Here is a 27,961-nt window from a genome sequence, read left to right as displayed (position 1 = left end):
CAGCGACAACCGCTCTCTGCTTCACCAGAATGTGCAGTGGGGATGGCAGCAGGGTGCGCCCCTGTTGTGAGAATTCTCTGGTGTCAGTGGAGTTTGAGTGTCAGGGGCCACTGGTGGTAGTGAGGTCACTGCTCAGCCCAGAGGGGTGGGCATGATGAACCGAGGGGGAATGGAAGAGTGGGTAGATGTGTGGATGCATAGATGGAGAGGTGGGTGAACAGTAGGTAATGAGTGGAAGGGTGGATGACAGATGGACAGACAGATGAGTGAATGGATGGATAGGCGGGCAGATGGTGTACAGATGGGTGCATGGGGGATGGATGGGTGCGGGGGTGGATGAGGGATGGATAGATGGAGAGGTGGATGGACAGGTAGATAGGTGGGGGGATTAATAATGGGTAGAAAGGGGAGGGATGGGTCAGTGGGTGGGGAATGGATAGGTGGGGGCATGGATGAGAGACAGATGGATGGGTGGATAGGTGGGCTGGAAGGGGGACAGATGGGTGGATAGATTGAGGGGTGGATGATGGGTAGATAGGTCAGTGGATGGGGGATGCATGGGTAGATAGGTGGGGGTGTGGATGATGGACAGATGGGTCAGTGGATAGGTAGGGGGTGGTTGATGGGTGGATAGGGAGAGGGTGGTTGATGGGTGGATAGGGGACAGATGAGTGGATAAGTGGGGGCATAAAGTTGGATGGATGGGGGACGGATGGGTGGATTGGTGGGTGGGGTGGATGATGGGCTGATGGGGGATGGGTGGGTGTAAGGGGTCAGACTCACTCCTGCGGTGCCTCCTGCTGGTCTCTCGGGGAATTAGCTCGACCCAGCCTCCGGAACACCCTCTGCAGGCCGGTGATCCGCCTTGTCATTTCTACTGGGCCCCGTGTCCCTCCCAGGACCCCGGTGCCCCTTGCTCTGGGTGCTGCCCCCTGGCAGTACCCACACCCACTGGGTCTCCCAAAGCCCGGAGGTAAGTGGGGAAATGGGATCCTGGGAGGAAGCACAAGCAGGAGAATGGAGGACTCCTGTCTCATACTGAGAAAGAGGGACGATCGATGAGTTATCTTAAGTGCCTATACACAAATGCAAGAAGCCTGGGAAACAAGCAGGGAGAACTGGAAGTCCTGGCACAGTCAGGGAACTATGATGTGATTGGAATAACAGAGACTTGGTGGGATAACTCACATGACTGGAGCACTGTCATGGATGGATATAAACTGTTCAGGAAGGACAGGCAGGGCAGAAAAGGTGGGGGAGTTGCGTTGTATGTAAGAGAGGAGTATGACTGCTCAGAGCTCCGGTATGAAACTGCAGAAAAACCTGAGTCTCTGGATAAAGTTGAGAAGTGTGAGCAACAAGGGTGATGTCGTGGTTGGAGTCTGCTATAGACCACCAGACCAGGGGGATGAGGTGGACGAGGCTTTCTTCTGACAACTAGCAGAAGTTGCTAGATCACAGGCCCTGGTTCTCATGGGAGACTTTAATCACCCTGATATCTGCTGGGAGAGCAATACAGCGGTGCACAGACAATCCAGGAAATTTTTGGAAAGTGTAGGGGACAATTTCCTGGTGCAAGTGCTGGAGGAACCAACTAGGGGCAGAGCTTTTCTTGAGCTGCTACTCACAAACAGGGAAGAATTAGTAGGGGAAGCAAAAGTGGATGGGAACCTGGGAGGCAGTGACCATGAGATGGTCGAGTTCAGGATCCTGACACAAGGAAGAAAGGAGAGCAGCAGAATACGGACCCTGGACTTCAGAAAAGCAGACTTTGACTCCCTCAGGGAACAGATGGGCAGGATCCCCTGGGAGAATAACATGAAGGGCAAAGGGGTCCAGGAGAGCTGGCTGTATTTTAAAGAATCCTTATTGCGGTTGCAGGAACAAACCATCCCGATGTGTAGAAAGAATAGTAAATATGGCAGGCGACCAGCTTGGCTAAACAGTGAAATCCTTGCTGACCTTAAACGCAAAAAAGAAGCTTACAAGAAGTGGAAGATTGGACAAATGACCAGGGAGGAGTATAAAAATATTGCTCAGGCATGCAGGAGTGAAATCATAGAATCATAGAATATCAGGGTTGGAAGGGACCTCAAGAGGTCATCTAGTCCAGCCCCCTGCTCAAAGCAGGACCAATTCCCAACTAAATCATCCCAGCCAGGGCTTTGTCAAGCCGGGCCTTAAAAACCTCCAAGGAAGGAGACTCCACCACCTCCCTAGGTAACGCATTCCAGTGCTTCACCACCCTCCTAGTGAAATACAGTTTCCTAATATCTAACCTGGACCTCCCCCACTGCAACTTGAGACCATTGCTCCTTGTTTCATAGATTCATAGATTCTAGGATTTATAGATTCATAGATTCTAGGACTGGAAGGGACCTCGAGAGGTCATCGAGTCCAGTCCCCTGCCCGCATGGCAGAACCAAATACTTTCTAGACCATCCCTGATAGACATTTATCTAACCTACTCTTAAATATCTCCAGAGATGGAGATTCCACAACCTCCCTAGCCAATTTATTCCAATGTTTAACCACCCTGACAGTTAGGAACTTTTTCCTAATGTCCAACCTAGACCTCCCTTGCTGCAGTTTAAACCCATTGCTTCTGGTTCTATCCTTAGAGGCTAAGGTGAACAAGTTTTCTCCCTCCTCCTTATGACACCCTTTTAGATACCTGAAAACTGCTATCATGTCCCCTCTCAGTCTCCTCTTTTCCAAACTAAACAAACCCAATTCTTTCAGCCTTCCTTCATAGGTCATGTTCTCAAGACCTTTAATCATTCTTGTTGCTCTTCTCTGGACCCTTTCCAATTTCTCCACATCTTTTTTAAAATGCGCTGCCCAGAACTGGACACAATACTCCAGCTGAGGCCTAACCAGAGCAGAGTAGAGCGGAAGAATGACTTCTCGTGTCTTGCTCACAACACACCTGTTAATACATCCCAGGATCATGTTTGCTTTTTTTGCAACAGCATCACACTGTTGACTCATATTTAGCTTGTGGTCCACTATAACCCCTAGATCCCTTTCTGCCGTACTCCTTCCTAGACAGTCTCTTCCCATTCTGTATGTGTGAAACTGATTGTTCCTTCCTAAGTGGAGCACTTTGCATTTGTCTTTGTTAAACTTCATCCTGTTTAACTCAGACCATTTTTCCAATTTGTCCAGATCTTTTTGAATTATGACCCTGTCCTCCAAAGCAGTTGCAATCCCTCCCAGTTTGGTATCATCCGCAAACTTAATAAGCGTACTTTCTATGCCAATATCTAAGTCGTTGATGAAGATATTGAACAGAGCCGGTTCCAAAACAGACCCCTGCGGTACCCCACTAGTTACGCCTTTCCAGCAGGATTGGGAACCATTAATAACAACTCTCTGAGTACGGTTATCCAGCCAGTTATGCACCCACCTTATAGTAGCCCCATCTAAATTGTATTTGCCTAGTTTATCGATAAGAATATCATGCGAGACTGTATCAAATGCCTTACTAAAGTCTAGGTATACCACATCCACAGCTTCACCCTTATCCACAAGGCTCGTTATCCTATCAAAGAAAGCTATCAGATTGGTTTGACATGATTTGTTCTTCACAAATCCATGCTGGCTGTTCCCTATCACCTTACCACCTTCCAAGTGTTTGCAGATGATTTCCTTAATTACTTGCTCCATTATCTTCCCTGGCACAGAAGTTAAACTAACTGGTCTGTAGTTTCCTGGGTTGTTTTTATTTCCCTTTTTATAGATGGGCACTATATTTGCCCCTTTTCCAGTCTTCTGGAATCTCTCCCGTCTCCCATGACTTTCCAAAGATAATAGTTAGAGGCTCAGATACCTCCTCTATTAGCTCCTTGAGTATTCTAGGATGCATTTCATCAGGCCCGGGTGACTTGCAGGCATCTAACTTTTCTAAGTTTCAGAGTAACAGCCGTGTTAGTCTGTATCCGCAAAAAGTGATTTTTAACTAGTTCTTTTTTTATTTTATCTGCTAAACCTACCCCCTTCCCATTAGCATTCACTATGTTAGGCATTTCTTCAGACTTCTCGGTGAAGACCGAAACAAAGAAGTCATTAAGCATCTCTGCCATTTCCAAGTTTCCTGTTACTGTTTCTCCCTCTTCACTAAGCAGTGTGCCTACCCTGTCATCTGTCATCTGCCACCACTGAGAACAGCCGAGCTCCATCCTCTTTGGAACCCCCCTTCAGGTAGTTGAAGGCTGCTATCAAATCCCCTCTCATTCTTCTCTTCTGGAGACTAAACAATCCCAGTTCCCTCAGCCTCTCCTCATAAGTCATGTGCTCCAGACCCCTAATCATTTTTTGTTGCCCTCCGCTGGACTCTTTCCAATTTTTCCACATCCTTCTTGTAGTGTGGGGCCCAAAACTGGACACAGTACTCCAGATGAGGCCTCACCAATGTTGAATAAAGGGGAACGATCACGTTCCTCGATCTGCTGGCAATGCCCCTACTTATACAGCCCAAAATGCCATTAGCCTTCTTGGCAACAAGAGCACACTGTTGACTCATATCCAGCATAATCAGGAAGGCCAAATCACACTTGGAGTTGCAGCTAGCAAGAGATGTTAAGAGTAACAAGAAGGGTTTCTTCAGGTATATTAGCAACAAGAAGAAAGTCAAGGAAAGTGTGGGCCCCTTACTGAATGAGGGAGGCAACCTGGTGACTGAGGATGTGGAAAAAGCTAATGTACTCAATGATTTTTTTTTTTGCCTCTGTCTTCATGAACAAGGTCAGCTCCCAGACTGCTGTACTGGGCAGCACAGTATGGGGAGAAGGTGACCAGCCCTCTGTGGAGAAAGAAGCGGTTCGGGACGATTTAGAAAAATTGGATGTGCACAAGTCCATGGGGCCGGATGCGCTGCATCCGAGGGTGCTAAGATGAGATTGCAGAACCATTAGCCATTATTTTTGAAAACTCATGGCGATCGGGGAAGGTCCCGGATGACTGGAAAAAGGCTAATGTAGTGCCCATCTTTTAAAAAGGGAAGAAGGAGGATCTGGGGAACTACAGGCCAGTCAGCCTCACCTCAGTCCCTGGAAAAATCATGGAGCAGGTCCTCAAGGAATCAATCACTTAGAGGAGAGGAAAGTGATCAGGAACAGTCAGCATGGATTCACCAAGGGGAAGTCATGCCTGACTAACCTAATTCCCTTCTGTGATGAGATAACTGGCTCTGTGGATGAGGGGAAAGCAGTGGATGTGTTATTCCTTGACTTGTGCAAAGCTTTTGATACGGTCTCCCACAGTATTCTTGCCGCCAGGTTGAAGAAGTATGGGCTGGATGAATGGACTATAAGGTGGATAGAAAGCTGGCTAGATCGTCGGGCTCAACGGGTAGTGATCAATGGCTCCATGTCTAGTTGGCAGCCGGTTTCGAGCGGAGTGCCCCAGGGGTCGGTCCTGGGGCCGGTTTTGTTTAATGTCTTTATTAATGATCTGGAGGATGGTGTGGACTGCACTGTCAGCAAGTTTGCAGATGACACCAAACTGGGAGGTGTGGTAGATACACTAGAGGGTAGGGATCGGATACAGAAGGACCTAGACAAATTAGAGGATTGGGCCAAAAAAAACCTGATGAGGTTCAACAAGGACAAGTGCAGAGTCCTGCACTTAGGACTGAAGAATCCCATGCCCTGCTACAGACTAGGGACCGAATGGCTAGGCAGCAGTTCTGCAGAAAAGGACCTAGGGGTCACAATGGACGAGAAACTGGATATGAGTCAACAGTGTGCTCTTGTTGCCAAGAAGGCTAACGGCATTTTGGGCTGTATAAGTAGGGGCATTGCCAGCAGATCGAGGAACGTGATCGTTCCCCTTTATTCAACATTGGTGAGGCCTCATCTGGAGTACTGTGTCCAGTTTTGGGCCCCACACTACAAGAAGGATGTGGAAAAATTGGAAAGAGTCCAGTGGAGGGCAACAAAAATGATTAGGGGTCTGGAGCACATGACTTATGAGGAGAGGCTGAGGGAACTGGGATTGTTTAGTCTCCAGAAGAGAAGAATGAGGGGGGATTTGATAGCTCCTTTCAACTACCTGAGGCGGGGTTCCAAAGAGGATGGAGCTCGGCTGTTCTCAGTGGTGGCAGATGACAGAACAAGGAGCAATGGTCTCAAGTTGCAGTGGGGAAGGTCTAGGTTGGATATTAGGAAACACTATTTCACTAAGAGGGTGGTGAAGCACTGGAATGCGTTACCTAGGGGGTGGTGGAATCTCATTCCTTAGAGGTTTTTAAGTCCCGGCTTGACAAAGCCCTGGCTGGGATGATTTAGTTGGGAATTGGTCCTGCTTTGAGCACGGGGTTGGACTAGATGACCTCTTGAGGTCCCTTCCAACCCTGATATTCTATGATTCTATTATTCCTCTCCCAGGGGAACCCCCACCCACTAATCCCACCTCACCTCAGTGTAAGACTACTGCCAGTCATCATCTAGCCCCCACTCCCTGGGGCAGACTGCAGTATCAGCCTACTCATCACTGGCAAGGAGGGTTTGGACCTGCTGCCTTGGCCTACCTCTGGGCTGCCCTCTGCAACCCCCAGTACCCTTGGCCCAATGCTAGGCCACAGCCTGGGGCTTTCCAGGCTGGGGCTTTCCAGGCTGGGGCTTTCCAGGCCTGCTCCACTCAGGTACCCTGCCTCAAGCTCCCTGCAGCCAGGCCCTTCTCTCTCTGTGTTCTGCTGAGATCCTGGCTCCCAGCCTCCTTATACAGCCAGCTGGGCTCTGATTGTGGCGTGGCCCAGCTGCAGCTACTTCCCCAATCAGCCCAGTAGCTGTTTCTCCCTGCAACAGCCTTCTCCCAGGGCTTTTCCAACCCCTCAGGGCAGGAGCGGGTGTCCACCCTGCTACAGTGGGTCAGTGGATGGGGGACGGATGGATGGGGACATATGGGTGGCTAGGTGGGGGAGTGGTCAGGTTGGGGGGTGGATGAGTGGATAGGTGGGGGGGTGGATGATGGGCGGATGGGGGATGGATGAGTGGGGTACCGATGGGTGAATAGGTGGGGGGAATGATGGGGAGATGGGTGGGTCAATGGATGAGGGACGGATGGATGGGGTACAGATGGGTGGTTAGGTTGGGGGGTGGATGATGGGTGAAGGGGGGATGGGTGGGTCAGTGGATGAGGGACAGATGGAGAGATAGGTTGCGGGAGTGGATGTTGGGCGGATGGGGGATGGGTGGGTCAGTGGATGAGGGACGGATGGATGGGGGACAGATGGGTGGGGGGGTAGATGATGGGGGATGGATGAGTGGATAGGTGGGGGCAGTGGATGATGGGCGGATAGGGGATGGATGGGTGGTTAGGTGGGGGCGGTGGATGATCGGCATATGGGGGATGGATGGGTCTGTGGATGGGGGACGGATGGGTGGATAGGTGGGTGGGGTGAATGATGGGCAGATGGATGAGTGGATGGAGGGGTGGATGATGGGAGGATAGGGGATGGTTTGGTCAGTGGATGGGGGACGAATGGGTGGATAGGTGGGTGGGATGGATGATGGGCGGATGGATGAGTGGATAGGTGGGGGGGAATGATGGGTGTATGGGGGATGGATGGGTCTGTGGATGGGGGGACGGATGGGTGGATAGGTGATGGTGGGGTGGGTGATGGTGGCTGATGCCCTGGTCTGACATCTGGTTGCAGCTGGAAGGAGACCTCCCAAAAGACATTTGTCTGGAGAACAACGTCTTGACCATTCCATCTGTGAAGCCAGAAGATGCCGGGATCTATGTCTGCACGGCATCCAACAGGCAAGGGAAGGTGACGACCTTCTCCATGCTCAAAGTCCGAGGTGAGCATTCTGAGCTGGGTGCTCATGCTGCACTGGCACCTGCAGGATGTGACCCGTGCAGCTGGGAGGGACATGTTCCTCGTGTCCCGCATTGGTGTCTTCACATTACCGCCATTGTCCTTCCTCCCCGTCCCGGAGGCGCCATGTTACAGAGGGTGTCCTTCCAGCTGAGGGCAAGGTGACGGGATCCCCTTCAGAACTGGTTGGCACCTTAGTAACCTCCCCGTCCTGCTGTGGCATGCACAGTGCACTCCCCACCCTGACCCAAGAGCGACGGGGGACTGAACTTCCTATCGGACAGAGACACCAGGCTGAGCCCTAGACGTGCAGCCCTGAGAAACTCTATCCTTGGTCCCCATGTGTGCTGCCAGTGGGGGCACTGCTGAGCAGGCCGAGGCACTCACTTTTCCTAGGAGGAAACTACCCTGCCTCCATGGCGTTCCGAGCCCCGCTGGGCCGTGGTTACTGAACCTGAGCAATGCTTAGCACCAGGCCTCCAGCCGGGCTGCACCGTCCTCTCCAGCTGCTCTTCGGGGGTCCGGGTTTCTCAGCTCTTGATGGCAGGGGGAACAGGCTCTCTGGCATCTCTCCATCTCTGTCCCCATGATCCGTCAGAGTGGAGTCGGCAGCCACGTGACTGCTCATCGCCCCTCCCATGCACACCCACAAGAGCTGGGTGCCGTGTGGCCCAGCTCTTCCCATGAAGCTGGTGATAGCCGCAGATCCCTCAGGTCTGGCAGGCCAGGATCCCAGACCTGAGCACTGGCAGGGAGCCGGCTGGGAAGGCTCCAGGCATTGGCTCCTCTTCATAAAGGGTGCTGGCAGCCCTGCACGTGGGTCTGTTCCGTCACACACTGACCCACTCTCCCTCCTTCCACAATTCCAGAGCGGGTGGTGCCGTATTTTACTCAGAATCCTCAGACCTTCCTTGCCTTGCCCACCATCAAGGACGCCTACAAGAAGTTTGAAATCCAGATCACCTTCCGGCCAGACACTGCTGATGGTGAGTCAAGTCCATCTGAGAAACAGACACGCCTGCCCACCCAGGGACGCCACCTTCCCGCAGGCGCAAGGGGTGGGGCCCTGAGCTAGGACAGGGCTGGTGGGGGTAAGGGGGTGGTGGGGGGTTTCTGCACTGCTAACTGCATCAGTGAGCCCCTGCCTTTGATTGTAGCCCAATGGCCCCTGTAGCACACGGGTCACTTTCTTCTTTCGCCTGCTCCTGCCTCTTCTCTCCCAGGCAGTCTGAGTGAGCCTGGCTCATTTCACTTACCTGTTCTCCTTCTTCTCCCTTCTCGCTCCGCCTTGTCCCTCTCTTGCCTCATGTGTCTCCTTTTCCATCTCTCCTCTCCCCCTCTAGCTCTCATTCTCTACTCAGGTAAGTCTGCACTCCGTTGCCTGATGCCCTTTACAGCCTCCTGCGGGATTAGCTCTTAACCCTCCACAGCCTGGGGCCAGGAGCGCTGGCCCTCTGGGCACCGGACCCATGCACCCCAAGGGTGCCTTAAACCTGCAAACCCTGCACAGACTAACTGAGTGACTGGGGCAGGCTGGGGGGTCAGCCAGGCTCCCTTGTGTGTCTAACTCCTACTAGCCACAGCTGCCACTTAACCTCCAGCGCATCTTCCTGCCTGTCCCAGAGATGTCACTCTCCAGGAAGTGACATCATCCCAAAACACTAGGTACCCAGGTCACCTTGACTGAAGCTACTCCTACTGGCATTGAGTTACTGTGCTAATCCGTGCTGCCAGCTCCATGCCCGCACCGGGTGGGGGGCCCTTTGGGGAGTGAGCAGAACTGATGGGCTGAGTCTGTTTATGGGAACACTTTCCTCAGATTGCCTTGTCTCCCCTCAGGGGCCTGCAGAGTTACTGGATAAAAACCTACTATTGCTGTCAGTGAATGAAACCCATTGGCATAAGGGGTAGAGCCCTGTGTTGCTGGTTCCATCCCCACCAATGATGCATGGTGGGCGTGGCTCCAAAGGGCCCCCGATAAAGGAGCTGACAGCTGCAGAGGATGGGTTTAACTGATGTTGGTGGGGCCCCAGGCTGCCCTGAGGCTGGACTTTCCCTTGCTCATGGGCTGGGCCTTCCTGCCCTTTGCAGCCCCACTCTGGCTGGGCATGAAAACCCAGAACTTTCCCCCTTTCCCTGCATCCCCCTCTCCTTCACCTGCCTCTGCAGGCTCAGGGAGCCCCCTCCTCCAAGCTTGCAGAATAAAGGCCCTGCCACTAGGGGGAACTAGAGTTCAACACCTGCCTCTGCCCTCCCGATGCTGCCCACATTGACCGACCCCATGGGCCCACGAAGCACCAGGGCTCCCACAGCATCACCCCCTCTCCTGGCTTGGAGGCTCAAACTCCCTCCAGACTTTGGCCCCTGCGTTAGCAGGATATGCCCCACCAGTGCTCGGGGGGTACCCCGAGGCCTAGTGCAGCTCAGCACCTCTCGCCAGGTACGCTCGCCATCAGCTAAGCCATGAGCAGAGGGCAGGGACCTCTCCTTCACCCAGTGCCCTGCTCCCGCCCAGCATAGCAGCTCCAAGCCCTTGGCAGGTCACAGGGGCTCTGTAGGGCCCCGGCTGTGCTGATGTCTAGGGGATGCCCTGCGTTGGGGCTCTGCGACAAGGGTGGAGCTGCCAAGGGGCACACACACTGCCCAGCAGTCTCCATTCCCACTCAAGGGCATGAGGCCAGGGCTGCTCCGGCCAGGTCCCCTCTGCTCAGCTGTGCTCTGGTGTTGCCCCCTCTCCAGCCTGCTGCAGTGCTGTGGTTGGGGCCTGAGCGTCTCTTGTAGCTTGTGGTGAGCTGGGGATGTGGGGCTGAGCAGTGGGTGCTTCTGGCTGTGATCTGGACCCTCCTGGTGTTCGTTGGCTTGGGTGTGGCACTCACATCCCCCCCAGCTCAGCTCCTGTGTGCTTTTGGCAGGGATGCTGCTGTACAATGGGCAGAAGAAGAGCACCGGCGCTGACTTCGTGTCCTTTGGTCTGGTGGGAGGCCGCCCGGAATTCAGGTGAGACCTGGCGATGCCAGCCCTTCCCCAGAGCCACAGCCTGCACCAACCCGACCAGCTCCGAGCCCTTCCTGAATCCAGGCTGCAAAGCGAACAGGCCCCGTCCTGTCTACGGCTCCGATTGGCAGAGCTGTCGAATGGAGTTGATGCCTAATTCTCATTCAGATGGTTGTGAACTGGCCGCCCAGATCCACTCGGTGGCTCTGAAATCCCTGCTGCCCCGATGGTGCCCCCACCCCAGGATCTGCAGTGTGGCAAACACTGGCGATGTGGGGAAAGCCACATAAAGTGCCTCTCGTGACTCAGGAAATGGGTGGCCCAGGGACTGCTTCACCTCATCCTGAACCAGTGCCGTGTGTGGAAGCCAGGCTCCAGGCTGCAGCAGAGCACTGAGAAGTGCCAGGGGCTGGGGGGGTGGGAGGCGGCTCTGCTCCCTTCCGTGTCTCCAACATGCTTGATGTTGCAGATTTGACGCCGGCTCAGGCATGGCCACGATTCGGCACCCAGCGCCAATCCGACTTGGGGAGTTTCACACGGTCCGGCTATACCGGAACCTCACCCAGGGCTCCCTGGTGCTGGACAGCCACCCTCCTGTCAACGGCACGTCCCAGGTAAGAGAACGCTCAGGAGGCCGCATGGTGTGGCGCCAACAAGGTGCACTGCTGCAGCCTGGGAGTGTTGGCCCGCGGAGTGGCAATATGCCTGGGGCAGCTTAGCGGGGGAAGATATGGGGAGGCTGGATGGCTGGGGCTGTGCCTCCACAATGCACGGGGCTCTCCTAGGAACTAAGGAGGGCACAGAGGGTAGCCCTGACCTGCTGTGCCTATCATTCTGTGCCCCCCAGGGTAAATTCCAAGGGCTGGATCTGAACGAGGAGCTGTACCTTGGCGGCTATCCCGACTACATCGCTGTCGCCAAATCCGGCCTCAGCAGCGGCTTTGTGGGTGAGTGCAGGCAGCCTGACTCCCGCTCCCCACGCAGTCCTCAGACACCCGCCCCGGGGCGCCCGGGCTGCGAGCCCTGCATGTGGGTGGAGACACCGCCCTGAGATGGTGATGGAGGGATTCTGAGCCCCTTGCCCAGCACGGTTCCTTCCTTCCTTCATTGCTCCCCAGGCACTCCGCCCTGGCCCCCTGCCGCCCCTCGGCTGGATATTTGCTGTTGCCCCATTGCCCGGTCTGTTCTGACTGCCCCTGCTCCCTTGGTCCCCCCAGGCTGTGTGCGCCAACTGCTGGTCCAGGGCGAGGAGGTGATCTTTAAGGATCTGGACTTGAAAGCTCATGGTGTTTCCAACTGTCCCACGTGCCGGGACCGGCCATGTCAGGTAACTTGCTCCCTTACCCCTGGCCCCTCGGGGCAGAGCTTATGCGCAATTCAGACACATGCTGGGCCCCTGCTTCCCTGGGGTTGTACCGGTATAACTGAGGGGCTTTGGCCCTAGGGGGCTTTGCTTTCCCCCAGGGCATGTGCTGTTGCTGGCCCCAGGGTGCTCCTTGTGTCATGGGATGTCAGCAGCAGCTGGGGGCAGGGCTCTGTCCCCTCTGCAGTTCTAACCTTCTGATTGCTCCTCCCCAGAATGGAGGCGTCTGCCGGGACTCAGAGAGCAGCAGCTACGTGTGCCACTGTCCACAGGAATTCACGGGGAGCAACTGTGAACATTCGCAGGCACTGCATTGCCACCCAGGTACTGCCCCCCGGCACCGCTGCCCCATAGCTCCGGCACTGCCCCCCGGCACCGCTGCCCCATAGCTCCGGCACTGCCCCCCGGCACCGCTGCCCCATAGCTCCGGCACTGCCCCATATCACCACTGCCCCATAACTACGGCACTGCCCCCCCGGCACCGTTGCCCCGTAGCTCCGGCACTGCCCCCCCGGCACCGTTGCCCCATAGCTCTGGCACTGCCCCATGTCACCGCTGCCCCATAGCTCCGGCACTGCCCCCTGGCACCGCTGCCCCATAGCTCCGGCACTGCCCCATGTCACCACTGCCCCATAACTACAGCACTGCCCCATGGCACCACTGCCCCGTAGCTCCAGCACTGCCCCCCCGGCACCGCTGCCCCATAGCTCCGGCACTGCCCCATGTCACCGCTGCCCCATAACTACAGCACTGCCCCATGGCACCACTGCCCCATAGCTCCAGCACTGCCCCATGTCACCGCTGCCCCATAGCTCTGGCACTACCCCATGTCACTGCTGCGCCCTAGCTCAAGTGCTGCCCCCCAGCATCGCTGTCCCACAGCTCCAGCACTGCCCCATTGCACCGCTGCCCCATAACTACAGCACTGCCCCATGGCAGATCAGCTAGGGATCCCCCCATAGCTACAGTACTGCCCCACAGCAGCGCAGCAAGGGGGTGCTGTCACCATCATTGGCCCAGCAGGAGCTTTGCCAGGGGCCAGGGTATCACACAAGTGCCGGGACCCCCCAGCTGCCCCGTCCATGTGAGCCGGGCCTGACCCGTCCAATGGGTTTCCCAGGGTTACTGCGCTAGGAGCCACAGGGGCCACGCTGGGAACAGGTGCTGGCCACAGCCTGACTGCGCCGCATGGGCTGCTCCATGCCCCCACCTGTGCGGAGCAAGGGCACCCCCGCTGCAGCCAGAATGCCCCATCCGGGGGCTGCTGGTGACCCCCCCTCCCTACGCCCCCCGCCTGTCCCTGCCCAGCCTTGTGCTGCCCGGGCGCTGAGTCCTGTTGTACCTGTCTCCCCCAGAGGCCTGCGGACCAGATGCCACCTGCATTAACCGTGCAGACGGGCAGGGCTACCGCTGCCGCTGCCACCTGGGCAAGTCTGGAAAGACGTGCATGGAAGGTGAGTGCGGTGGGGGGGTCTGGCTGGGACCAGTCGGAAGGACCCTGCCAGTCAAGGGCAGACGGGGCCAGTGGCGATCCTCAGTAACCCCCCCACTCCACAGGCGTCATGGCGACCACCCCTTCCTTCAACGGGAGCGACTCGTTCATCTCTTACCCGCCCCTCACCAACATCCACTATGAGCTGCGCCTCGACGCGGAGTTCAAGCCGCTCTCCCCCGACGGCCTCATCCTGTTCAGCGGGGGCTCAGGCACCCCCGTGGAGGACTTCGTGTCACTTGCCATGGCCAGCGGGCATGTGGAGTTCCGCTACGAGCTGGGCTCAGGTAAGGGCGCCGGGCAGTAGGGTGCGGCTGACACTAGCGCCCGCCCCTGAGCGAAGATGCCTGCTGGGGCCATGGCAGGGCTGGGTGTTGGCATCTGCCCACCCACTGGCGCTCCCCCCACCTCCCCCTGGCTGCAGGGCCGGGCCAGCTCTTGACCAGGAGGATCCAGATTCTGTGGCCTCTCTGCTGTGACTATCTGCCTGGAGGCTGCTGGTGCCAGCTGCGGGGGGCGCTGTTCTGGGGGGTGCCTGCTGGGTGAGGGACATTGCCCCACCACGCTCGTTTCATCTCCGGGAAGGCTGGTCAGTTGCTGCTGCCTTGGGCTGCATTTGGGCCATGGCCAATTCCCTCAGCCCCCCAACCCCCACACCCACTGGCTCCCTTTCCTCCCAGCACACAGACCTTTGTAGCCTTTGTAGCCCAGGATCCAGGACCTCGGAGCCATCTGTCTTGTCACTGGCTCCTGTGCATGGCCCCTGCGATGCCCTTTGGCAGGGCATAGGGCTCTGAAAGCACCCGCCATCCTGAGAGGCCTGATATGCCCTGGCAGGGGAGATTGTGGCTACCCAGCCCTCCAGGCGAAGGAGAGACCCCTGGGACGTTCCCTGAGCTCGGCCCCCCGTCTCACCACTCTCTCCCGCAGGCATGGCTGTGCTCCGGAGCACAGAGCCACTCGCCCTGGGCCAGTGGCACAAAGTCTCGGCAGAACGGATCAACAAGGATGGCACCCTGCAGGTGGACAGCAGCAAGCCGGTGAAGAGGTCCTCCCCGGGGAAAAGCCAGGGGCTCAACCTCCGCACGCCCATGTACCTGGGCGGGGTGGACAAATCCGTCACGCTGCCTGCGGCCGCCAGCATCAGCTCCAGCTTCCATGGCTGCATTGGGGAGGTGAGTCACTCCTGAGCCCTGTAAGGAGTGGAGTCAGAGGAGGTGGCGGTCTGGGAGCCAGGACTCCTGGGTTCAATCCCCAGCACTGGAAAGGGAGTGGGGCCTAGTGGGGTGAGCAGGGGTGGGCTGGGAGCCAGGACTCCTGGGTTCTATTCCTAGTGGTGCCATTAACTCTGGAAGTGGTTTACATACACCAGCCGCATAGGGGGCAGACGAACCCCTCCCTATTTAGCAGCGTGGGGGCTGGTGGCTCAGCTTGGGGCAGCCTTGGGCCCAGAGCACTGAGTGGCTCGTGGGCAGCCTGGATCACATATACTGTGTTCTCTACCCAACCCTGAAAGTGCCCTTCTGTACCAGTTTGGGGCAGTGCAGGCCCCAGAGCCCCTGGCTAAACCCAGAGAGGCCCTGGGCACTGAGGCTGACATGGGCTCCTTGCCCCTGCCCCAGGTGTCGATCAATGGGAAGAAGGTGGACATCTCCTACAGCTTCCTGGAGAGCCGGGGCATCAGCCAGTGCTACGACAGCTCACCCTGCGACCGCAGGCCCTGCCTGCACGGCGCCACCTGCATGCCCACTGGCGAGTACGAGTTCCAGTGCCTGTGTCAGGATGGCTTCCGAGGTGGGCACGCCATGGGCAGGGCTGGGAACATCTCGGTGCACCAGGGCACTGCCACCTGCCCTGCCAAGGGCCCAGGGACGGCTCGCAGCAGATTGCAGCCCCACCACTAGAGTGAGGAGGGGCCCTGAGCTGGGCATCCCCGCTCATAGGGTGCCACTCAGGGATGTGCCCAGGGTGGGTCCCCCATAGCTGGGGTTCCTTCTCCCTGGGGATCCGTGATCCGTGACAAGGGGCAGGAGCGAGTGTGCATGCGTGTACACGTGTTTGTGCTCACATGTGTGGGAAGGCCCAGTGAGAGGCTGTGCCCACAACCCCCTGCTGTCTCCCCACAGGTGGTCGCTGCGAGCTCGCTGAGGATCAGTGCCTGCTCAGGAACCCCTGCCTGAACGGTGGGAAGTGCAAAGCAAACCGGTGCCTGTGCCCAGCCGGCTTCTCGGGGACATACTGCGAGCAGGGTACACAGACCTGCCTCCCCCGCCCCAGCACAGCCCAAGAGGACCTGCCAGGGGTCTAGCCAGGCCCTTAGAGAGAGGCAGGAGCTGGAGCAGGGCAGCAGAAGGGCCTCTGGGCGCTGTGGGTGCAGGGGGAGAGGAGGAGTTAGAGTGGGGGTCGGGGGTCTGTAGGGAGCAAGGGAGGGAACCAAAGCTGAGTGTACAGGGGGACAGGGGTGGGCAGCAGCATGCCCGGGGTTGGGGGGATGGTGAGTCAAAGTATCTGGAGCTGGGGGGTCAGGCAGCAGTGCATTGGGGGCTGGGGGTCTTGGAGGAAGCAGTGTGCCATGGCTTGGGAATCTGGGGGGCAGCATGTGCTCGGGGCTGGAGGCAGCGTGTGCTCAGGGCTGGGGCTGGAAGCAGCATGTGCTGAGGGCTGGGGCTGGGGGGCAGCGTGTTCTCAGGGCTGGGGGGCAACGTGTGCTCGGGGCTGAAGCTGGGGGGCAGCGTGTGCTCAGGGCTGGGGGGCAGCGTGTGCTCGGGGCTGAAGCTGGGAGGCAGCACGTGCTCGGGGCGGGGGGCAGCATGTGCTTAGGGCTTGGAGGCAGCGTGTGCTCGGGGCTGGGGGGCAGCGTGTGCTCAGGGCTGGGGGGCAGCATGTGGTTAGGGCTTGGGCTTGGGGGCAGCGTGTGCTCGGGGCTGGGGGGCAGCGTGTGCTCGGGGCTGGGGGGCAGCATGTGGTTAGGGCTTGGGCTGGGGGGCAGCGTGTGCTCAGGGCTGGGGGGCAGCGTGTGCTCAGGGCTGGGGGGCAGCATGTGGTTAGGGCTTGGGCTTGGGGGCAGCGTGTGCTCGGGGCTGAAGCTGGGGGGCAGCGTGTGCTCGGAGCTGGGGGGCAGCGTGTGCTCAGGGCTGGGGGGCAGCATGTGGTTAGGGCTTGGGCTTGGAGGCAGCATGTGCTCGGGGCTGGGGGGCAGCGTGTGCTTGGGGCTGAAGCTGGGGGGCAGCGTGTGCTCGGGGCTGGGGGGCAGCGTGTGCTCGGGGCTGGGGCTGGGGGGCAGCGTGTGCTCAGGGCTGGGGGCAGTGTGTTCTCAGGACTGGGGCTGGGGGCAGCATGTGCTCAGGGCTGGGGGGCAGCATGTGGTTAGGGCTTGGGCTTGGGGGCAGCGTGTGCTCGGGACTGAAGCTGGGGGGCAGCGTGTGCTCAGGGCTGGGGGGCAGCGTGTGCTCGGGGCTGGGGGCAGTGTGTTCTCAGGACTGGGGCTGGGGGCAGCGTGTGCTCGGGGCTGGGGCTGGGGGGCAGTTGCTCTGGTTTGGAGCATAGCACTTAATATCCCCAGGTCTGTGCAGTGCAGGGACCAGCAGGGAGCCAGCACCAGGGCCCGAGCTAGCAGGGCTACAGCCTCTGCCTCCTCCCGGGCATGGAGCAGCGCTTGTGCCATGTGCTACTCCACTGTGCGGTGCGTTCCCTGTAACTCGTGTGTCTGTCTCCATGCAGGCCCAGCCCTGACGGCACTGGACCGTGAGTGGGTCCTGGAGGGCAGCGGGGGAAATGGTACGGTACCCACTGCCTCTCTCCTTCCCCCTTTGTGCTAGCAACCCTGGCCCAGCAGCTCCCAGGCTGACCCTGAGGTTCCCTGCGGGGGGTGACCAAGCGTGGGGTGAGGTAGCTCACGCCGGGTGGGGGGCTCTAATGAGCTGCAGGGGGGGAAGCATCAGGAAGCAGCACTGGCTTCCCTGTGCTCACCCCTTTGCCCCAGGGGATCTGCTCCGTACAGAGGGTCCTGGGTGCAGCCAGGTTAATATTAAGCCCAGGTATGGGACGGGGTGGCTCCCAACACCCCCTGCTGTCTGATCCCAGCTCTCGCCCTGCAGACGCCCCAGGCCAGTACGGAGCCTACTTCCAGGATGGCGGCTACCTCGCGCTCCCCCGGCACGTGCTGCCCCGCAGGTGAGTGGGCCCCCATGCTGTGCAGGGGGAGGAGGGGCATCGCCCCATTGCCCCATGCCGTCTGTGTTCAGGAAGGCCCGGAGCTCCCAGCATGCGCCATTGGGGTGAGCACTGGCTCCGTCTCCCAGTGCCAGCCCCGCGGTGTTCTGCATAGCTGGGGAGGGAGCCTGGAATGGGAGCTGGGCAGGCCGCTCCGTGAGCAGCCATCTGGCTGAGTCCCACCAGGGGCCACATGGCCTGGCTCCGGGGGCCAGAGGAATGGCAGAGCTGGGCCCTGGGCAGGGGGACTGGGGGTTGGTGGGGGCAGGGCTCCCTGGTCTGGTCTCTGCCCCCCCACCATATACCCTGGGGCCCAGGGCTGACGGCCGCTGCCTTCTCCTTGCAGTCACCCCAAGTCTCCAGAGACCATTGAACTGGAAGTGCGCACGCGCTCCCCAAACGGCCTCCTCCTGTGGCAAGGCGTGGTGAGTCGCGCTGGGGGCTGGGCCCCTCGCTATGGGGGGATGCGCGGGGTGAGCACAAGGGGGAGAGGAGCTGGGCAGGGGCAGGTGGGAGCCAGCCAGAGACCCAAGGAGCCAGGCCAGCACGGGAGATGGGTGGGTGATGGGGAGGGGCTGTCTGGGCCAGGATGGAGGCTGGGCCAGGTGAGGGTGACACGGGCAGGAGCCAGAGGGAGAGGTGGGCGGGGGCAGGTCGGAGATGAGGGCGGCCCGGGCGTGACTTGCGGGGCTGGGTTCCAGGGCTGAGGGCGGCACCAGGGACGGGCTGCAGCCACGTCCCTGGCCGAGGCGACTCCCATCTCCAGCACTTGCTGGCCTGGAGTTCTGCAGCAGCGGGTTGAGAGCAGCCAGCAAGGGGGGGAAGAGGGGCCAGCGCGTGAGGCAGGACAGAGCTGGGCACACCCCACTGGGGAAAGGGCCAGGGCATCCCAGATGGCTGAGAGGGCACTGGAGTTACCAGCTTCTCCCTCAGCACTTAGGGGCACAGTGAGCCCCTCAGGGGCCTATGGGCTGGGGGGAGCCAGGATGGAGGGCAGGGCTAGGTGCATGGGCCCCCAGGAAGGGCAGAGCACGCAGAGAAGCCAGCTTCCTGGCTGCCCTCCAGAGAGGAGGGAGAGGGGCCTTCTTCCAGGAAAGGAGCTGCAGCACACGGGAATCTGGGTGCCAGGCGGGTCTGACCGGCAGTGCCCCCTGCTGTCAGTTGCGGGATTGACTGCTGAGTGTGATCAGAGCACCCATCCACGAGCATGGCGCACCAGCCAGCATGCTGGGCTGCTCCCTCCCCGGCTATGGCATGGGCTGGAACCCAGCTCCACTCTGGACTCACATCCCATCCCACCCCCATTGTCTGACCTGCCTGCGCATGCATGAAACCAGCCTGTGCCGCCTGGCTCAGGCCAGAGAGCCAGGCCCATACTAATCTGCCATGCTCAACTATTCATTCCATGCCATGCGGGGCTGGCGTCGCCCTAGGGTGCCGCTCCCTGAGCCGTGCCATGGCTGCCAGGCTCTCCATCACCCCCTGGCGCATGCTGCTTCGCTGTCCGTGGGCATTTCACCGCCCTGTTGCACGTTTCTCCTCCAGGTGACCGGGCAGCCTGCTCTCAAGCCACATGCTACTAACGAGGTATTTACTGCAGGGCCCTTGGGTGCTGGGCCTGGCACCACATGGGGAGCAGCAGTGGGGCTTACGGCCTCCGGGATCACCGGGCTGTGCCGCATCGCAGCCGGGGACACACGTGGAGCCCCGACTGGCGAACACTCCCTGCAACTCGGCTCCCGACAGCCGTGTCCCCCGCTTGTCCCCAGCCGCGCAGGGGTGGGCATTTCCCGAGGCCCGCAGGCAGGGCAGCTGGCTGCCTGTGCAGGCGTTCCCCATTGTACAGGTTCAGTCGGCGCACCCAGCCCGGCGTTGCCAAGACGCCCTGCAGGGGAGCAAGCGCTGCTTGTTGGCTTCATGGGCCCCGCGGCACTGGCTGGCTCATGCCCTGGGCCCAGCTGTGGAACTGGCTCCCAGCTCAGCTGGACCCGTTCCTGGATGGCAGGCAGGGCCCATGGCTCCAGGGCTGGGTCCTGAGCAGGGTCCCAGCCAGACAGGAGCCAGCAGTCTCATAACGTCTCTCTCTGGCAGGAGGAAGGGCAGAACGGCAAAGCCAAGGACTTCATCAGCCTCGGCCTGAGAGATGGACACCTGGTGTTCAGGTGAGCATGGCCTGGTGCCAGCTGAGGAGCAAACGGCTATGTGGCCCCTGACGCACCCCTCCTGCCAGCCAGGGAGCACATCCAGGGCACAAGCTCGAATCCCCAGAGCTCCTGCCTTGGGACTCCAGATCCACCTGCCCTGTACCCACCTTCCCCCTGCTCCCAGATCCATGTTCCCTCTCCCCCCAGCATCCCAGATCCACCTTCCCACCATCCCTAGGACCCTGGACCACCTTCCCCCTGACCTGGGGACCCCGGATCCACCTCTCCCCGGGACCCCAGACCCACCTTCCCTCTCGCCGTGGACTCTCCTTCCCCATCACACTGGGACCTCAGACTCTCCTTCCCCTGGAACCCCGGACCCACCTGCCCCTACACCTGGGACCCTGGACCCACCTGCACCCTAGATCCTCATTCCCCCTGCCTGGGACCCCGGACCCACCTTCTCTCCCCACTTCTTTCATTTCAGATCCACTCTCCCACCTCTAAGACCCAAATGCACGCTGAGCCCCACCCCTAGGGTCCCAGAGCCATCCTTCCCTGGTCTCTCCCAGACCCCATTCCCCCCAAGCACTGGGTAATGTGGACGCTGCCCACCCAGAGTGCTGGGTAATGCAGATGCCCCCATCCCTGAGAACTGACTAATGCAGGCGCTGCCTCCTCCCCCGAGCGCTGGGTAATGCAGACACTGCCTCCCTCTCCCAAGCACTGGGTAATGCGGACACTGCCCCCCAGGAGTGGGTGCTAATACCAGCCGTTCTCCCCGCAGTTACCAGCTGGGCAGCGGCGAAGCCAGCATCGTCTCTGAGGACCCCATCAACGATGGAGAGTGGCACAGAGTGACAGCCATTCGGTGAGGGGCCCCGGGGCTTAGCTCATCACCGTCCTGCAGCCAGACAGCCCCCGCACGGCCCCTTGGGAAGGGATGGGGAGGGAGCCATCCCACTGCAAGGCAGCCCTCCAGCTATTCTGCCAAAGACCTTAGCCCCAGGCTCCCCTTGCAGAGGGGCTGAGCCGGGCTGCAGCCTGGAGCCGGGGAGCCCAGGGGCGGAGCAGGGCTTGTCACCGGTGTCAGTGGGCGCAGCTCCCCCATGGTCGATCGTCCTGCCCCCTCGCTCCCGGCTGGGATGGGAGCCAGCCTTGAACAAATCTGGCTCACGCCTAGCTCTGTGCCCTGCAGGGAAGGCAGACGGGGCTCCATTCAGGTGGACGGCGAGGAGCTGGTGAGTGGGGAGTCGCCAGGCAGCAATGTCATGGTGAACACCCAAGGCAGCGTGTACATAGGTAAGGCTGGGCTGGCGCCCTGGGGACCTGCGGGGCGCGGGCGCCCAGGCTGTGTGGGACTTGGGAGACCTGGGGGTATGTGGTGGGGGGGACTAGGGCTCTCCCCTGCCCCCTGCCTGCTAGCTGGACCCTCCTCTCCAGGAACCTAATGCCCAGGAGCCCTGTCTGAGCCGGCACCGCCGCTTCTGAAACGGAACTAGGAGCGATGGGGGCTGGTCTGGCCCAGGCCGGGCACTTCCCATGGCAGGATGGGCCCAGCTCCCAGGCTCTGCTGGGACCAGGGCCGGACACTAACCGTGGCGGAATGGGGCCGGCTCCCAGGCTCTGCTGGGACCAGGGCCGGGCACTAACCGTGGCGGGATGGGGCCGGGTCTCGGGGCTCTGTGGGGCCCAGGGCCGGGCACTAACCGTGGCGGGATGGGGCCGGCTCTCGGGGCTCTGTGGGGCCCAGGGCCGGGCACTAACCGTGGCGGGATGGGGCCGGCTCTCGGGGCTCTGTGGGGCCCAGGGCCGGGCACTAACCGTGGCGGAATGGGGCCGGCTCTCGGGGCTCTGTGGGGCCCAGGGCCGGGCACTAACCGTGGCGGGATGGGGCCGGCTCTCGGGGCTCTGTGGGGCCCAGGGCCGGGCACTAACCGTGGCGGGATGGGGCCGGCTCTCGGGGCTCTGCTGGGTCCTGCAGAGCCCAGGTGTGTTGCACGGGATGGGACCCTGGTGCGATTCTGCGCTGGGGAGCGGAGGAAGCAACACTCCCGGTTTTGGGATGAGCTGAGAGGATCATAGTCACTTGGGGAATTCCCATAAACCCCCCACCCAAGAAGGGAGGGAAGGTTCTAGTGATTGGAGCAGGGGAGGGGAGGGGGTCCATCACACCGTGTGTGTGACCTTAGCTCGCTCCGTGACTCGGTTTCCCTACCTCTCCATGTGAACGGGACCTACGAGCTGCCGTGCTGGCAGTGCCCGGTGCCTCAGAGGCAGTGAAGAGCAGTGGGCCATGTGGAGTGAGCCAGTCCCGGCTGTGGCCGTTGGAGCGCTAGGGACACCGGAGCATGGGGCTGCCTTTGGGAGCTGACTGTTTCTCCTCTTGCCCCCAGGAGGCGCTCCTGCCATCCAGGCCCTGACCGCCGGCAAGTTCCGCTCAGGAATCACAGGGTGCATTAAAAACCTGGTGCTGAGCAGCGAGCGGCCAGGCCAGCCGCCACGGCAGCCCATTGACTTGCAGCATCACTCGGAGGCGGGAGTTAACATGCAAGAGTGCCCCTCATAGGCTGGCCGCCGCCTGCCCCGCGTCCGCAGGCCAATCGTGGGACGTCGGCTGTTTTATTATTACGATGATTCATTTTTTTAAAGAAACCCAGAGGAAAATGGTGCTTCGCTGCTACCCCAAACCAGTGGGGGATGGGTTTGTTTGTGTGATTGGTGCGTGGCAGCAGGGGGGCAGCCACGCCTCCTGCCAGCCCCATGGGAACGCGGACCCTTCGGAACTGAGACGGTGGAGTCGACCCAACCGCACTGGGCCCGGGGCCATAGAGAGCCGGGAGCCCAACCCAGTGCCGGCCCTCGCTACGTCCTGCCCCACAAGGGCCCCACAGGATGGGGAGCTCACCCCTCTGCCTTCCGGCTTCAGTGCTCAGAGCATGTGCCCCCGAACCGGGCGGGAAGGAGGGTGCCAGCTGGCTCTGCTGTGCCCCATGCCCGCCAAGGGACAGGGGGTCCGGGGAGAGGGGCAGACGGGGCATCGTTTCTCCTCTAGGGAGGGACGGGATCCACATTCATCCTCCAAAGTTAGGAGTGTGGGATCAAAGTCACAGCCTGCCTTGCAGTGGCACGCCTCACCCCGCTCAGGGGGAATAGACAGGAGAGCCTGCCCCCTCTCTCCGGGAGCAGTGAGGGGGCAGGCAGGGGGCTCCCAGCCTGGTCACCCCTCCCACTCCATTTCATGGGCCAGCACTACAGGAGCCAGCAGGCCAGGGCAGGGGTTCCCACCAGGATCTGTCTGTTTACACTGTAGCCATCCCCATTGCCTCAGCCAGGCTCCAGCACCCGCACCACGGCTGCCCCAAGCCACTAGCTGGGCTGTCTCCCTAGATTATCACCTGGAGGGTCGTGCCCGTGGAGCAGGAGGACAGGGGCAGGCCCCGGGAGCCCATACATAAGGGCAGCCCCATGGCTCGCTCCAGGTGCTGGTGGCAGGAGCATCCCATGGCCAGAGGCTGCTACGTGTTCCTGTGGGCAGCCAGCAGACCCCCCCCCCACCCCAAAGATCATTCCTCCCCAGTCAGATGGGCGGACAGACGCAAGTGCCTTACTAGCAGCAGGACCCTCTGGGGTCCGGGCTGCCCCTATTCATCCAACAACCATTGGGCAGACCCTTAAAAGCTGCCCACCCATTCCCTGCCTGGCGGGGGGTGTTCCCTGCTCTGGAGCCATCTGCTCCCAGGACAATCTTCACTCACTGCTCTTGCCGGCTCTGCCAGGTCCAGATCTAAGCACTTGCCCAGGGCCGGGCCCTGTGAATCGCACCACCAGCTGCACTGGCTGGAGCCTGCCCAGCATCACGGCTCCTTTTTCACCACCACCGTCACTTGGTGGGACAGAGACGACTCGGCCTAGGCAGCGGCAGGCCAGGCAGAACAGCCCACTGCAAACAGCCCTTTGCCCCAGCCCACCACCGGCTCCCTGAGCAGAACCGAGAGCTCCAAGGGCACCTCCTCTAATGGAGCCCAGCAAATGTCACCTCTCTGCCTGGGTGACGTCCGGCGGCGGGGCGAGGCGCCAGCACATGCCACAGCTCCCGCTGCCGCTGCCTTGCATTGCCCTTCTGCCCAGGGCGGCTGCCACCCCGGAGAACAGCAGGGAGCCAGGCTGCTTGTGTTCCTGCCGTTCAGATGGCGCCCTGTTAACGCACCCGACCCCAGACCGCGTCCGACTTGTGCTGTTTCACTGGATTCCTATTAAACGACAAATAATGCCTGAGCTGTCTGTTGGAGGGTGAGCTGCGCCTCGCCCCATGTGTCTGTCTCGGGCACCTGCCAGCGGGGCCAAGAGTCAGACCCTGCTCGAAGGGCACAAGCCTGCAGGGGTCGACCCAGCCGCCCCCTGTGGCACTGGTGGGGTCATACCCCTCTCATGCCCCTGTGAGGGCAGATTAGTGTCTCTGGCACCCCAGGGTGCTGGGGAACGGGGGGGAGCAGCTACTTTCTCACCGGGGGGCTTACCAGCCCCCAAATCAGCTGTGAGCTCCAGGCCCTTGGGATCAGGAGGATCTGGCCTGCCCTCCTGGCAGCCCCCAGGCACCTGCAGCCCCTGCCCAGATCCCAGGACCTCTGGCAGGAGTCTGGGCCTGACCTGCGGGGGTGTTTCCCCATCCTGGAGGGCCTGACTGCTGACGCCCTGTGTCCCCACACCCTCCCTGCGCTCTGCTCTCCTGGCCAGCGAAGACCCCTGGCGGGGAATCTGTCTGTGATGCAGGCCCCACGAGCAGCCAACCCCTGGCTTGGGACATGGGATCATGGCCCCTGCTGGACCTGCCAGTCCTGCTTGCCCCCATCCCGAAGCCTACGTGGGGGAGCCCAGCTGCAGCTAGACGGAGCTGGTGGTGGTTGTGCAGGAGCTGGGGGAAAGCCCCAGGGCCCCTTTTGCAGAAGATGGGGGCTGGTCACTGTTCCTAAATAAATCGTGCGGAACCCCCATTGCTCTGCCTCGACCCGCCGGGGGCAGGGGCACTGCATCGCACCAGCTTGGTGGCAAGGCAAGAGGGGCAGGGGCCTGGCCGCTGGCAGAACTGTCCCTGGGGCAGGCTGGAGGGGCCCAGTCATTGCGGTCCATAGCTGGTGTTGGATTCTCCCTGAAAAGGCCCCGAGCCTGCTCCGCTCAGCCTGAACCGTCTCAGGGATGGGAGTGCCCCAGAGTGACAGGCCCAGACTGGTGCCTGGCTTCCCCGCCTCAGCCAGGTCAGGCAGGCTGCAGAGGGCAGTAGTGGCCATTGGTGTCAGCTGTCCTGAGGTTGGGAGCTGCCTGGGCCTGGTTTCCAGTGGGGCTGAGTGCCAGCAGCTCCCGGGGTTGCAGAGGAGTTTGGGGGCTTGGAGCTGCTCCCAAATCTGGCCCTCGACACAGACTGGGCACCTGCAAAAGAAGGCGCCCCAAAGCAGCTGCATATGACAAAGGGGGCGCAGTGCCCCAGGAAAGGGCCAGGCCTGGTCACCCCCAAAGCTCTTGCAGTAGCATGACTAGGCAGCACTAGTGATGCCCACCCATCCCTCCCCGCTTGCAGGGCTGGGCAGACAAGGCTCCAAAGCAAAGGGCCGACTTGTTTTATTAGCTGTGGACAACCTGCTGGGCTCACGTCTCATGGAGGGACAACGTGTTTGGTGCAGCAGGTGTCACGACAACAATCACACGCAGAGAGCTGAGAGGGACTCAGCCTGCCCCCAGCAGCACGGTGCTTGGAGGCAAGGGGCAAATCCCCATTCAAGCCGGTGAATCATTCGCTCCTTCCGCCACCTGCATCGCTCACTGGGGCAACTCCAGGACTCCCTAGCAGCCCTCTGGGCCCTTGTGTTTCGGAGGCTGTTGCCGGTGGGGGGCATGCAGTTGAGCCGATCCATGGGAGGAGCGCATGGGGCCTGGCCTGTCTATGGGAGTGAGCAGAGGAGGTATTGGGAGCTGCCCCGTCCTCTTCCCACCCCACCCCCCCAGCTCGTATCCGCAGCCCGTCCTGCGAGGACCCAAGCCAGCGGAGAGAATCTCTGCAGCACAGACAGGAAAGGTCGGATCCCTGCTCCTCCGGCCAGGGCGAGGATGGCATAGCTGACCTCAGATGGGCAGGTCGGCGCTGTGCTGCGGCGTGACTTTGCTGGAACAGCCATGGTTCCTGTGGGCACAGCTGTGGGGGCAGAGCTGGCACGAGGCCCACAAAGAGTTGCAGCCAGGCAGGAACCGGCAGGCCCCGAGTCTCCAGACAAACCAACCAGGGGACCAGCAGCACCAGAGCAGGAGGGCTGAGCCCACGCCCAGCCCCAGGAGGAGGTAGAGGGCCAGCAGGGAGCATGAGCTCCTCTCACCTGGAGAGGAAGGAAAAGGGCTGGGGCCAGTGAGTGCCAGGTGCCTCCCTTCTGCTCCCCAGCTCCGCTCTGCCCTCTACGTGCTGGAGCCAAAAGCAGACCACTCTGGCACGCCTGCCCTGCCACAGGGTGGGCCAAGCCCTCAGTGCCACGGCCATGGGGCCACAAGGCCTGAGTTGCTGCCACCCTGCTCCTGCAATGTGGCGCTAAGCCAGCTGCACTGCATGGGGGCACGGGACACCAGGGAACAGGGTGGACGCAGGCCCCAGGGGACAGCTGGTAACGCTATCAGGGTCCCAGGCGCTGGCCCCTGGAGGGTCACTGTAGGGGGGGGGGGGGTGTTGGCAGCGGAATGACGCAGGCTCCCGTTGCAGGGCCCAGTCTCTCACTGACCAGCAGGGGTCAGTGAGAGACACCAACTGATCTCCCACTCCCCTGCCGAGGGGCTGCTCCTAGAGCACACATACACATGCCTGTCATCACACACACAGCAACCTGTCATAGCACATGCGTACATGTGTCATTGCAGCCACACGCACCAACCTGTTATTACAAATGCAGCCACCTCTCATTGCACACGCCGGCACATATCTCATAGCACAAGTACACATGCACCTCCGCTATTGCCTACACTTGCACCCACCTGTTGTTGCACATTCCTGCATGCACACCTGTCATTGCGCACACGCACCCACGTGTCATTGCACAAATATCATTGCATACGTACACACACAGCTGTTATTGCATATGCACACATGTAAACATGCAACTACCTGCCATTATACACCCATGCACATGTGTCATCGCACACATGCACATACACGTCTGTCATTACACACACCTGTCATTACACGTCAGATGTTTGTCATTACACATGTACACACACACACCTGTTATTGCATACACATGCATGTCATTGCAAATATCTGTCATTACATACACGTCATTGCATATAGACACACACACACACACGTCTGTCATTACACATGTGCATACACCTGTCATACACACACATGCACATGCACCCACCTGTCTGTGCAAGCACCCACGCACGTCATCACACACACATCCAACTATCATTGGACATGCACACACGCAACCAGATATTTGCTATTGCACACAAACCCATCTGTCATTGCCTATGAGCACAAGTGTCATCACACAAGTACACACTGTCATTGCACATGCGCTCACATTGTTATTGCATATGTACATACGTGCAATGTGTCTGTGCAATAACAGGCATATGTACACATCTGTCATTGCTCACGTGCACCCACTTGTCATTACACACAACCACCTTCACACACACCCACAAACACCTGTCATTACATGCGCACACATCACACATACACACACACCTGTCATTATAGATGCACGCACATGAATCATTGCACACATACACACCCACCTGCCTGTCATTATACACATGCACACGTCATCACACACGAGCACACACATCTGTCATTAGACACATCTCCATGCACACGCACACACGTCAAGACACAGTCTCACTGCACATGCACACGTTTGTCATTGCACATGTGTGTCATTGCACCTTCACAC

The 27,961-nt window shown here is 59.9% G+C and overlaps 2 protein-coding genes across 9 annotated transcripts in view; one reads left to right on the top strand and one right to left on the bottom strand.

The window, feature by feature from the left end:
* HSPG2 (heparan sulfate proteoglycan 2) overlaps positions 1–24,308 on the top strand; it is a 182,875-nt gene extending 158,567 nt beyond the window's left edge. For 4 of the 6 annotated variants that reach the window (XM_054009502.1, XM_054009500.1, XM_054009503.1 and 1 more), the window contains 20 exons: positions 7,661–7,808; positions 8,695–8,811; positions 10,738–10,822; positions 11,289–11,433; positions 11,667–11,766; positions 12,037–12,146; positions 12,398–12,506; positions 13,538–13,636; positions 13,740–13,961; positions 14,605–14,849; positions 15,297–15,468; positions 15,801–15,923; positions 17,395–17,451; positions 17,772–17,847; positions 18,233–18,311; positions 19,432–19,473; positions 19,978–20,048; positions 20,818–20,901; positions 21,229–21,332; positions 22,427–24,308. In XM_054009502.1, coding sequence (XP_053865477.1) covers positions 7,661–7,808; positions 8,695–8,811; positions 10,738–10,822; positions 11,289–11,433; positions 11,667–11,766; positions 12,037–12,146; positions 12,398–12,506; positions 13,538–13,636; positions 13,740–13,961; positions 14,605–14,849; positions 15,297–15,468; positions 15,801–15,923; positions 17,395–17,451; positions 17,772–17,847; positions 18,233–18,311; positions 19,432–19,473; positions 19,978–20,048; positions 20,818–20,901; positions 21,229–21,332; positions 22,427–22,599 — 2,361 coding nt within the window. In that variant the 3' untranslated portion in view covers positions 22,600–24,308. The remainder of the gene's footprint in view (positions 1–7,660; positions 7,809–8,694; positions 8,812–10,737; positions 10,823–11,288; positions 11,434–11,666; positions 11,767–12,036; positions 12,147–12,397; positions 12,507–13,537; positions 13,637–13,739; positions 13,962–14,604; positions 14,850–15,296; positions 15,469–15,800; positions 15,924–17,394; positions 17,452–17,771; positions 17,848–18,232; positions 18,312–19,431; positions 19,474–19,977; positions 20,049–20,817; positions 20,902–21,228; positions 21,333–22,426) is intronic. The other 2 variants (XM_054009501.1, XM_054009506.1) reach the window with 1 other exon arrangement.
* Positions 24,309–25,630: 1,322 nt separating this feature from the next.
* Positions 25,631–27,961, bottom strand: part of LDLRAD2 (low density lipoprotein receptor class A domain containing 2) — a 40,223-nt gene continuing 37,892 nt past the window's right edge. Inside the window, exon 5 of one of the 3 annotated variants that reach the window (XM_054009331.1) lies at positions 25,631–26,231. In XM_054009331.1, coding sequence (XP_053865306.1) covers positions 25,816–26,231 — 416 coding nt within the window. In that variant the 3' untranslated portion in view covers positions 25,631–25,815. Of the gene's footprint in view, positions 26,396–27,961 lie in introns of all 3 variants that reach the window. The other 2 variants (XM_054009333.1, XM_054009332.1) reach the window with 2 other exon arrangements.

Source organism: Malaclemys terrapin, chromosome 19 (genome assembly GCF_027887155.1).
Source record: "Malaclemys terrapin pileata isolate rMalTer1 chromosome 19, rMalTer1.hap1, whole genome shotgun sequence".
Classification (NCBI taxonomy): Eukaryota; Metazoa; Chordata; order Testudines; family Emydidae; genus Malaclemys; species Malaclemys terrapin.
The sequence above is the reverse complement of the archived record's forward strand: the minus strand, read 5'-3'. Positions and strand labels throughout refer to the sequence as shown.